The sequence below is a fragment of the Asparagus officinalis genome, chromosome 7 (assembly GCF_001876935.1).
Source record: "Asparagus officinalis chromosome 7, Aspof.V1, whole genome shotgun sequence".
Taxonomy (NCBI): domain Eukaryota; kingdom Viridiplantae; phylum Streptophyta; class Magnoliopsida; order Asparagales; family Asparagaceae; genus Asparagus; species Asparagus officinalis.
This window is the reverse complement of record NC_033800.1, coordinates 54,577,958-54,590,938: the sequence shown is the minus strand read 5'-3', so window position 1 is coordinate 54,590,938 and position 12,981 is coordinate 54,577,958. Positions and strand designations below refer to the sequence as shown.

The window sequence follows — 12,981 nt, the reverse complement described above, 5'->3', positions numbered from 1 at the left end:
AAAGGATGATCTCCTCAAGCTCTTGTAGAATTGAATCACAAAACCGAAACACTCAAATGCTTAAAAGCTTCTTAAACTTAAACAAACACTAAACAAGTTTAAACCCTTGTTAAAACTTTTTAAACCATTCTCTTAACCTCTCAAAAGATATCAGCAAAGGGGTATTTATACCCTCTAAAGATCTCAGCAAAAAATCCCAAGTCAAAAGACCAAAAAACCATCTTCAACGGCTCTAAAAAGAGCCGTTGGGACTCCAGCGGTCGACCGATGAAAATCGCGGTCGACCGGAAACAAGGTCAGAGTCGCAGGAGACTTCCAGAGAGTCTTCGGTTGACCGGGTGGAAATTTCGGTCGACCGATGGTAAATTTCGGTCGACCGGCTGAAATTTCGGTCGACCGACGGTACTGAAGCAGGTATATCCGATTTTATAAAATCGGTTAAAAATAGTAAAACAGCTCCAAAAATTATGAAATTTTGAGGAAAGGTTCTAGACATGTATAAAAACATATTAGAGAAAGAATTTCTGAAAAATAATTTTCCAGTTGAGAGAAATAAATGTTTTAACACAGAAATACAGTTTCTGAAAATCTGCTGTGATACACGATTTTGTAAAATCAATTAGGCACAGTAAATCAACTCTAAAAATAGTAAAATTTTGTGGGAAGTTTCTAAATATGTAGATAAACATGTCAGAGAAAGAATATTTCAAATATCACTTCTAATTTGTGAAAACTCATCAGTTTTGTAAAACATGCACGAACATGTGCACGAACGAAAACGTGAATTTGTAAATTCCTTTAAACATAACAAATCAATTCCAAACTTGATGAAACTTTGAGAAATGTTTGCAAATAATATTTTGAACATGTTACAAAAAGAATTTTCCAATTTGCATTTCTCAATTGTGAAATCTCATTATTTTGCAAAAGTATTCAAAACATGAAAAACCCAAAACCATGCATGTATATATATAACTATATATATACATAGAAACCAAATACGTGTGTGTATATGATATTGAGCTTAAGGTACTTAACACACATAATATAAAACCTAAGCTAAGTTACCCAAGCTTGATCTTGATCTTCATTGTAGCTCAACTTGGTACACGTTGCGGATGAAGCTTGAACTTGATCTTTAACTTGAATTGTATATGCTTCAATCCGACATTCCGCCAACCTCCTTTGGATATCATCGTTGAAGCGCAATCCATCCATCCTCCAACTATGTTGTTTGTCTACAACAAATACGAAAACACAAATACTAGACAAACATCATTAGTGATAAATTGTTTGTTAATCATCATCAAAACAAGAAGGCCAACAATATTATCCCAACAAAAACTAAAAGTATTCAACAAAATTTGGTGGATTTTAAAATATCTTGGCATCTTGCAACATCTATATGTAGTTTTGAATTGGGAAATTGAGAGACCAGAAAATCTCACTTCGCTTCCATCTCCTAAAAAAGTAAGAAATTTTCAAAACTTACTATTAAACTGGTGTCGAAGAATAAAATGGATGGGGGCAACGTAGAGAAGGAATTAGGCGAAGTATTGGGCTAAATACAAATTGATGTACTATTGAAGAAATCATTGAGGTGTTGGTGGTGTTTGAAAGTAGGATCTTTTTAGAGTCATTTTCGAATGGAGATGGAAAGAGGAGTCTTCTTTAAATTTTTGTAAATGAAGAGGTAAGGAGATTGAGAGCTGAAAGAGAAGAGAAAGAGATTTTGAATTTTTGGTGAAGATATGCTCTTATTATGACAAAAAAATACACGAAGATGAACCAGCAAAGGCTACAAAATAATGAGTCCTGATTTCATTAATTTAATTTAATTAGAATTAGAATATATAATATAAATAAGGTGTAGGGGTAAAATTGTCCATAGAAAGTTTTACCTGTACACTCTTTTTTAAAGAGAGCATGAAATGATTTATGTTATCCTTTCCTATTATATGTTATCTGGATTCAATCTAGACCTTGTAGGTTTTGATTCCAGTTGATGTTTAAGTATTTGCCTATTAATTTACTCCATGAAATAGGTCTATCTTATATACATGAATATTATAGTAATTTTACTTTCCATCTAGAAAAAATACCTGCACGTGTAAACACATTAGATGATATTTTTTTATAAACAAATTAGGGGTTTGCCTGGATTTCATGGAAGCTTATGGTCTTATATTGACAACATTCACCCACTTGCATGTCTTGGTATTAGTTGCACATTTTTGATACTTCACGTAAACTTGTGGTCTTTAACTATTACTTATGTTGCTATATATCTAACCAGTAAGCTATTATCTATATCTTAAATAACAACTAAGAAATTATATATGCATAGTCATTTAAGTATCCAAATAAAGTTTTCAATTGGGATGAGATTATTTTGATCTTTTAGTGCATCCTAATTGGAAATCTAAACTTTTAGTGCATCAAAAGATGTACGCGCTAAAATTATGGCATGTCTTTAAAGCACGGTCGAAACTGGATTAGGTACGTGGTTATCATATTTATGACAAAGTTATAACTAACAACTAAAACTTGTCTTGTAAGTGAAGGAATAAACCTCATAATAATATAAGCTCTATGATTTAGGGAGGAAAGATTCTATTAGAACCGCATAAAAAATGGGCTGGTCTGTATTATTCAAGTATAGCTAGAGGGTTGGTTTAAAATTTTTATTTTTTTTTATCTTTGTTGTAAATTATCCTACTTCTATATATAGGGATGGTTTTGATAAGATTCTTACCGTGCCTAAGGTCAATTTGTAGACAATAATAAAAGGACAACACTTAAATAGTTATAGTTCCACGTATTTTGCACTTATAAACCCTTGTTTTTCACAACATTTATATACCCAAGATATTCAAATTGACACTTTGCTATCCACAAATGTGTATACGTGAAAAACAGAATGTTCATTCTCACTTCTCTTTCATTCACACTTTTTTATGGAAATGGATGTTCCCATTAATTACATATACCAAAAGAAAATCCATATCAAATATGTTTTGATTACGTATTAGTTACGTATATCAAAAATAAAAAGATTATTGTTCCCCCTCCATTCTCTAACCTCATCCAAACATGGGAAAAAAACGAGCTACCACACAAATTTCATTAGATTCCTTACTTCGTTCAATTCCCACTTGATCTGATTTTTACATACCAAACAAGGTGTTAGAATCAATTAGCATCAATTAGAAAGTTCCATGATTGCAGTATTGAGTGTGGTAAAAGTTTTAATTTTAAACAACTTGGGTATATAAATGCTGGGGAAAACATGCTAAAGCGTACGATCGAGAATTGAGTGAAATTAATTCTAAGGTATTTAAGCGCTATTTAGCCATTATAAAATAACAAAAAAAATGCTCCTGCTACAGTGCAGGGGGCCCCACTTCAGATTTTTTAAAAAATCTGAAGTGGGGCCCCCTGCACTGTAGCAGGAGGGGGGGTGGGGTTGTGGTTAACAACTAGTTTCAAGCCCGTGCGATGCACGGATTTCTCTAAAATATAAAAATTGCTATAGCAAAATAATACAAAATAAAACGGTAATAATATGTAAGTAGTCAGAAATGATACAACCTAAACTGCATATATATTTGACTTAATATTAAACTGTTAAAAAGAATGAAAATATAATTCTCATATTCTCATAACAAAACTGCTTAAAATGCCTAATGTCTTTATGATTAATGTCATAATAATTTTTTATAGCAAGTAATTTGTATGAAGTATAATTTTTTGTTCCAAACAAAATATTCAAAGCACATAGAGATACATGTCAATTATATATATATATTTGAATGAAAATAATAACTATCAATATATTGATAAACCAAATATCCAGCATAACATAATCATATCAAATATTTAGGTTTACCAACCCAAAACCACCAAAATAATCTACACTGATTACAAAAGCTTACTAAATATGTGTTCATACAAGAATACTAAATATAAGTTTCATACATCATAAATCAGATAGGTTTTTTCCTTCAAAATGTAGCTTCTACTCTCCGTAGAATCTAGTAATTATCTTTTTCAATTTTGATAAGTTTTTCCTTTTTGTTGCTTGACATTTGCGGAGAGATCAAGTCCACTGAAACAGATTGCTCGACATCAGATTCGAACAAATTTCTCTTGCAAGGTGTAATGTTATCCGAGGAACAAATTTTAACTTCTGTATTGTCACAAGTGACAGATAAAGAGACCTGTGTTTCATTATTATAAAATAAAATAATAGTTAGCATGTTAATGAGGTGGTAGGAATAGATTGTTCTACAATTATTGTGAAGAATTAAGAAATCATAAGTAAGTTGAAAAGAAGTAGGCAATACAGAACTTTTTATGCAAAGTGTCAAAAGTTAATTAGAAGCTTTAATAATTTGATAATTGGTCAATGACAAATAGAACATAAGACACAAATAATGTTAACTAAACTTCAATCTTTTATTTGATGTGAAAACTTCTAAAACTCAAATGGTTAAAAAATCTTGTATTGTTAAAATTCATTGTACTCATATGTTAGATAAGAATCTAACAATATATAATGCATTCTTTTAAAAAATCTAACATTAAATTCATATTCTACACATTTTGGGAAAATAAAGGCATGTTTATTTTATCTATTTAGTTAGTATAATTATAAGATATAAAGAAAAGTTTCTAGAACTGTTATTGTGAAGAATCAATAGAGGAATAGTAAAACAAAATTCAAAGTGATAACTGTGTAATAAGCAGAAACTTCAAAAGTGTATCTTCTGAAATAAGTATTGTGAAATATACAACAAAAATTAGGTTTTCGAGAAATTTAACTTGTCCGGATGTCCCCTTAATTATGAAGATAGGTATTGAGGTGTTAGTATTAGTTATGATCATACTTCAGCCTGAATGGAGGTTGTACATATAAAGCGTATGGTATGACGTCAATAGTTACTTTTCATTTTACTCCAAAAAATAATTAAAAAAAATACAAACATTAGGAATCAAAAAGAGAAGTTATACTAAGTGTGTTGACTTGCATTATCAAGATGAACTTTCTTTTTGGAAGATTCAGCTTCATTAGTGAAATATTCTTGACATGTCGACTCCTAATGATTTAGAATGAAAAAATATTACTAATACATTGCTCAACTTTATTTATATATGTAGAGTGATACATGAAATGAATACATATGTAGCTTTATAAAAGAAGAAAATATGTAATGTACATGGTTCAAATCTAAGCTGTCTTTGAAAGCTGCTATCAGATTTTTATCATTTCTTTTGAACTTATGTGTCCTGTCTTTGAAAGCTGCTATCAGATTTTTATCATTTCTTTTGAACTTATGTGTCATATACTCTAGCTTGGAAGGTTTGCGATAGGGGAATGCGAGCCTAATTTGATGACCATCCCTTCCCCAGAATGATAATGTTCTTTTTCTTGCTGTTCGTTTCACAATCGCCATCACTAAAAAATAAAAAAAAATGTATGTTAGTATTTGTGATTAGAATCCTAGATGGGGAAGGGATGGCTCTAAGTTTCTACATAGTGAAATGCATAAATTGATGAAGTAAAAGAATAAAAAAAAGAATACAGTGTAAAAAATAAGACAACGTATGATCAATAATAAGTTATTTCAAAAAAAAAGAATACAGTGTAAAAAATAAGACAACGTATGATCAATAATAAGTTATTTCCTACACCCTGGTTTGTTCAAGTCCTTTTGGCACATAACTTGACAACGTATGATCAATAATAAGTTATTTCCTACACCCTGGTTTGTTCAAGTCCTTTTGGCACATAACTTAAGCACATTACTATGGAAAGTTAACCAAAAGCACATTACTATGAAAAGTGATATGATACTACAGTGGCCTGAATGTAGCAACTCGTAAGAATTACTCCTGACAACATAACTTCTGCACATTACTATGGAAAGTTAACCAAAAGTGATATGATTTAAGCAGGTTATGTCTATTTTGTTGAAGTGTTGTTTTGTTGTTTTATGTGTCCAGGTGTGAGCTTGTATGGAAGTGGACAGCGAGGGGATATTTTCAAGTAACTTCATAATAACAACTATATTAATTATACTTCACCTTAAGAAATGAATGGCAGTTGACTAATATGGAAAACTATGTGAAACAGTGAGATGGATGAGCCTTTTGCAGTTGAATTCAGAATATGATTCACCTATATGCATACAGATGGCACATATAACTGTGCTCTAATCATGATAGCTAAATGCAGTTGTTGGCTATTATCTATAGGCTGTTACTGCTTTGTATGTTTATGCTTATAATGTTGGAAGCTTAGTTTTGATTACCTACATAGAGACTGCTTGATCTAATGTAAGCTGGTTTAATAGTCTTGGTTTAGCTAAACATGAGATATTTCCATGAAGCTCTCTCAGAAATATAGGAGTTAGCATCCATGTGAAAACAGAATCACAGACATGAGTACATGAAAACTTTAGAAAATTAGAAATCCTCAAAATCCAATGTCTCATGCTTTATATGTTTATACTTATAATGTTGGTAGCTTAGTTCTGATTAACCATGTAGGGACTGCTTGATTTAATGTAAGTTGGTTTAGTGGTCTTGGTTTAGCTAAACATGAGATATTTGCATGAGACTCTCCCAAAAACACAGGAGTTAGACACATCCATGTGAAAACATAGTCACAGACATGATTACATGAATGCAGAATATTAGAGATGCACAAAATCCAATGTCTTGTGTGAATTCAACGATTTTTCCAGAAACAAATATATGTGGATTGTGGTAAATGGACCAATCGTGTGATTAGCCAGTTAGCTGCATAGCATGCCCTGATATTTGATTTGGGAGGTAGAGGATTAAGATGATATCAACTCCTGACAGTACACAAAAACTAAATGACTGCTATCAAATTAATATTCAAAAGCTATGGAGGTTTAAGCAAGTAGCATGGAGAAATAGCTACACATATATAGCATAATCAAGAATGAAAGTCATTCCAAACTCTTTTCTACCCATGCAACAGAATAACTTCAGCACATTACTCCTGACAACATAACTTCAGCACATAACTCCGACAACATAACTTCAGCACATAACTTCAGCACATTACTATGGAAAGTTAACCAAAAGCACATTCCTATGGAAAGTGACATGATACTACAGTGGCCTTAATGTAGCAACTTGTAAGAATTTGAAACTTCACTGAGCTGTAAACAACAAAATCAGTCAACTGAGCTTATCAGTCAACTGAGCTTGTAAGAATTTCAAAAATCAGCATTAATATAAGCTCATAAGTTATATATACAAGTTGTATTAATGCATTCGCATAAAACCTCACTGAGCTGTAAACATGTTATAAGTATCTTAAATCAGTTAACTGAGCTTTATACATATTGTCAAGATTAATACCTGCTCGATGATAACAAAATAGTGGGAATTAGCCTGCATAATAAAGTTTAACAACAGTGAGTACCAATCGAATAAATCAAAGCAATTATGAATCAATTTCAGTAAAGAGTAAAGGTAAAACAGAGATTATAGGTCAGCAGAAGTAAGAAATTTCCCATCAAAAACTGACCATTCATTTCAAAGAAAATCAGATAAGAAAACTAAAAATTTACAGAGTCAAGGCTATATGAGAATCCATGAACCTTATATTTATTGTTCTATAAACATAATAATGTGTCACATATGCAAAACGTGCATATAAACTGGTTAAATAGACACCCACCGGTCTTTTTTTTAATCTCGGTTTAATATGCATCTCAAGATTAATTCCAATGTTATCGCACACACCCACCGGTCTTTTTTTTAATCTCGGTTTAATATGCATCTCAAGATTAATTCCAATGTTATCGCACTTGTTTTACATCAAAATATCATTTTAAAAAACATGAAAACGTGGTAATACTAACATGTAAAGAAAGAAAACATTAAGTAAGAAAATCCCTTCACCTTGAGAACATTTAATAGCATAACAGTTTCACAAACAACATGACAAAATCAATAAAAGTATAAATTCTATTATAGCTACAACTCACTGGGGAATTCTGTCACACGTTCACTCCCATCAAAATCAGACCATTCATTTCTAAAACTTTCTCCTGGATTTTCTTTATGCCCATCCCCTCAAGTTGTAATCTCTATCTAAAAGAGTTGAACTTCAACTAAAAATTCCAGTATTGAGAATTAAGATCGAACATTATAAAGTTCTTGTGTTAAAGATTGAACATTATAGGTAGGAATATTAGCATTAATCTGAACATATGGATCACTTACAGGGACGCCGCCGACCGACGACCTTCGTCTCCAGTGACGCCAAACGCTTTTCGCAGCGTAGGGATCAGTCATCGCCGGGGGATTGGACGATGGTTTGATTTGGAAATTAGGGATGTGGGAATGAGTATCTGAGCCATGATATATATTCGTAATATCCTTCGGCGACGATTGGGTTCTCGAGGCATCGTTCGCGGGCAACGAAGCATCGATCGCGGGTAACGAAGAACGGGAGAATAATGGGTTTGGGTGAAAGTTGATTTTGGGAAAGAGAGCGGAGACAGAACAATTTTCTTCTGTGTAAGGAGGTAGAAGAGAGGAACGGTGAAATGGAAGAATTGGGGGAAGACGAAGCAGCTCGTCGTTGGAAATATAAGTGGTGGAGAGAAGTTCGAAGCGGAGATTTAATGTGTTGAGGCCAGGTGGCGTGTATAATTGTATGGGTTAATTTTGCCAAGTGGCATTTTTGACAGGTGGCATAACCAAGAGTAACACTTATTAGTAATAGTATATAGATTAAGTCTCTCACAACAAAAAAAACAAAGACAAAACGTTGCACAACTACGCATGAAAAAAAAAACAAAGACAAAACATTGCTGTGAGTGGTCAAGATTAATACCTGCTCGATGATAACAAAATATTGGGAATTAGACTGCATGATAAAGTTTAATAACAGTGAGTACCAATCAAATAAATCAAAGCAATTATGTTTAAATATCAACAACATGTTTAAATAACATGTTTAATAACAGTGAGTACTAATAAGAAATTCCCACAAAAAAAACAAATTTCACTCCTTCTGCATATGAATAAGATTGATATACGCTTCAAAACATATTCTAAAGCTGAAAGCTAGCAAACTTGGACAGTTAAAGGAAGAAATGTACATAAATATACCTGGGACTGTTTCAATGAAATGAACATTTTGGAGATCTAGTCTGGACAGCAGACCTAAGACTTGTTTTTCACTCTGTCAACAGTAAGAATACAGAGAACTTACAACCATCCAGAAAGCAAGCATAAGTAAAAAGGCATTGTAAATTTTCAATACAGACCATGCATACAAATCCCAGGTGGCACTGGATACTTTATTAGTCATAGTTAAACAATAAACACATGCTTGGTATGAAGGTATTTCTTCATACCAAATTTTCATAAGCAAAGAGTGCATAAATATTCTTCTAGTATTTCCAAACAATCACCAATGATTAATTTAGAGTCTGGATAAAGAGAAAGGTATTTATTCATAGCAAATTTACATGCGCAAAGAGAGCAACAATATCTTCTAGTATTTCCAAAACAGTCAACAACGATCAATTTAGAGTCTGGATATGGCAGGAGGGGGCAGATGAGAAGATAAAACACAATGAGTACTGAAAAGTGAATAACAGGAACAAAGTGAACCAGCCAATAGGACATTTAATCTTCTTTTAAGTATTCAAGATAAGTAAATCCTAGCATGTAGTCATAGAAGAAATTCCAATTTTAACATCACCCTGCAATTTTGAATACTTAAAAAAGATTTGATTAGCAGAGCATTGACAGGGACTGATAAAAAAGATTTGATGAGGAAGCTGCCAAAAATTTTATATGATGAGCAAAAGGCTTTGGAGGTAAGCTCTTCACAATGGCAGGGATTATATTTATGTTTGATACTACTGGTGCACAGTCAAATTGATCAGCTAGGAGCAACATAACAAATAAAAAAATTGTAAATACATCACCCAATTAACGATAATAATGACCATAAGGCAATTCTTGTTTACTTATTCTCTAATAATTGCATTTTAAAAAAGAATTGCATTGCATTTTAAAAAAGAAGTGAAAATACATCACCCAATTAACAATAATAATGACCATAAGGCAATTCTATGTATTATGCACTATAGTGAATGGGTTAATTACGAAGTCATAGATTAACAGAGACTCATCAATTATAATATTTTAAGAATGATCACCGTCAAAGAGCACATTTCCAAACAATTTAAAAAGTTTAAAATATAGGATGACGATATCATATAATTAGCATATGTAGAGCAAGAAAGCTCTTGTAAAATCAACCCATCATGCAAAAGCAGATTGATGTAGATTCATACAAACATTGTCGGTAATTGCTCACGCTTACTATAACCAAATTGTCACAATCAAATTTTCATCCTTAAGGTATGTCATATTGAGTACCAAAAGGCTCAGCTTTATCAAATTTCACAATATACGATTAAAATTTAAATTTCGATGAAAGTAAATTTAACAAAATCGGTAACAATTTTTTAGGGGTTCAGTAAACTGACCTGTCGACCGCCAGTGACGTTGACGACCTTCTCCTCCAGTGACGCCGTCGACCAATCTCAGTCTTCGCCAAGGGTTTTGTCGATAGTCTCCTGTGGGAATAAGGGAGGTGGGGATTAGAATCTGAGGCTTTCTATATATGGGTGGCATCCTTCGGAGACGCTTGGGTGATCGAGGAAGATCACGATTTCTCTAGGCGACGAAGTCGAACAGACGACTTGGGGAGTCGAACAGACGAAGCCGATCTTGGGAAATGAAGAACAGGGGAAAGAACGACAGCTAAGAATGAAGCGGCGGAGCTAAGAATGCAGCGGCGGAGCTTTGGGAACTGAGGGGGCGGAGCTAAGAACGAAGCGATAGAGTATTTTGGAAATTGAAATGGCGGAGAGAAGAACTTCAATGGGACGCCAGGTGGCAGCTTCAATGGGATGGGTATTCTTTGCCAAGTGGCGTTTTCAGAGGTAACTGTTTTTAGATGTAGTATATAGATTCTTGGGAATCGTCCGCAACTTTAGTTGCGTAGGCCGGTTGGCACGGCTGTAGTCAGTTGTGTGCAGTTGCTCCTCGGCAACAAGATACGTTAGCGTGAGCTCCCCATCCGTCCATTTTATAGCGACTACGCTTGATTTCGAGTTCCGAAGGAGACCAAAAGCCGCGGATGATACGATCTTATTGACCGTTGACCAATTTTGAAATTTTTAAAAGGTTAGGGTTGTCTATGAATAAGACGACAGGCCCCGCTTTAAAAGGAATGTTTCAACGTGCACGCGCTACTGACTCTTGTCTTTTACGTCAAAAATAGTTCCACTTGTTTGAATACGGAAAAGCACATGCGCATAACTGAAAGAAGAGGTACAAACACCAAAAAATTTTGCATATCAAGTTTTTGAAGTTTTCGCAGAGGGAATACATGTGCAAGCAGTAACTTTTAATTTTGAATTAAGCAGTAATTTCTAATTTAGAATTGTTAGTAAAATAAAACTTCACTTTATCTACATATTATTAGGGGAAAATGTGTTGGGGCCCCAAAATCAGAAACTTCATGTGCTGCAGTTCCTCCTAGTTTTCCTTATGTGGTTTAGCCCCTTGAAGTGTGACATTTTGTGTTGCAGTCCTTTTTTAGTAATTATTACATGCCAGCTAAGCTAAAATCCTCAAAATATCATTATCTCTTTTGACTGAAACCAGAGTCCAATTGATTTGGCTGCAACATTCTGCAGAAAAAACAAGAGACCAGAGAATGATAAAATGAACAACCGTAAGAGTTACCAACAACAAAATAGGCATTCAGAGAGTAAGAATTACTCACCCATTTACTGGGAGATGTTGCGGAGCTCCTACAGGATTGGACAAGCTCATTGCATCTATAAAACTCTCTGCTTGTTCCATATTAGAAGATTTCCTCCTCAGGGGGTTCAATAAATCTCTAGTTTCCATGTTCTCTTAATACAATTTTGCTGTATTGTGCAGGGATTGCTCTCAAATTTTGCTTAAGTCTCATTCAGTTGTACCTGAGAGTAAATTGAGAGCAGTGTACAAGAAATACTCGAGCATTGAATTTAGAAATGTGGCATTGAATCAACCAGCACTGAAGAAGATGTTAGAGGAGTTGAAGGCTTCTTCAGCTTCGTTTTGAATGGTTAACTGTTTTTTTATGGAGGAAGGGAAAGTCAACTATTGATGATAAGGGAGATTATTGCGTTTGTTTGTTTTTTTGCTCATACCCTTGTCTAAGGAGTAAAAGAACCTCTGTAATTGAATCAAACAATTGTAGTTTTTGATAACTATTAGAACCTCTGTAATTATTCATATGATCTATATTTTGGTTATAACTTTCTCATCCGACCTCAGAATGAGGTGATTTGAGATGCGTTGGAAAGCTGTTGAAGAGACCTACAACTTTGGTCTTTTGAGTTTTTTCAGATCCAAAATACATTTGTGTGTAAAATAATGTTTAGTTCTGTGAGCTCCCATGTTAGTTCTGTGAACTATGATGTTAGTTCTGTGAGCTCCCATGTTAGTTCTGTGAGCTATGATGTTAGTTCTGTGAGCTCCCATGTTAGTTCTGTGAGCTTCCATGATGTTATTTTCGTTGTAATTTCTCCGTCCGATCTCGGAATAAGGTGATTTGAGATGCGCTGGAAAGCTGTTGAAGAGACCTACAACTTTGATCTTTTGAGTTTTTTTAGATTCAAACTACATCTGTATGCAAAAAAAAATTTAGTTCTGTGAGCTCCCATGTTAGTTCTGTGAGCTCCCATGTTAGTTTTATGAGCTCCTATGATGTTGTTTTCACTGTAATTTCTCTGTCCGATCTCGGAATGAGATGATTTGAGATGCGTTGGAAAGCTGTTGAAGAGACCTACAATTTTGATCTTTTGAGTTTTTCCAAATTCAGACACATATATATATTAAATTGATCCCAAA

At 33.6% G+C, this 12,981-nt stretch overlaps 1 protein-coding gene across 8 annotated transcripts; it reads right to left on the bottom strand.

Annotated features, from left to right (window-relative positions):
- LOC109850722 lies at positions 3,833 to 10,800 on the bottom strand. 8 transcript variants are annotated; one of them, XM_020420789.1, is made up of 5 exons: positions 8,031 to 8,262; positions 5,339 to 5,458; positions 5,220 to 5,284; positions 5,031 to 5,099; positions 3,833 to 4,220 (listed from the first exon to the last, which is right to left on the bottom strand). In XM_020420789.1, coding segments are annotated over exons 1-5 (441 nt in total). In that variant the 5' UTR covers positions 8,032 to 8,262; the 3' UTR covers positions 3,833 to 4,034. The 8 variants fall into 8 exon arrangements, 4 of the variants coding, with proteins under 4 accessions (XP_020276378.1, XP_020276379.1, XP_020276380.1 ...); XM_020420790.1 differs by lacking the exon at positions 8,031 to 8,262 and adding an exon at positions 7,399 to 7,773; XM_020420791.1 differs by lacking the exons at positions 5,220 to 5,284; positions 5,339 to 5,458; positions 8,031 to 8,262 and adding exons at positions 7,399 to 7,431; positions 8,269 to 8,877.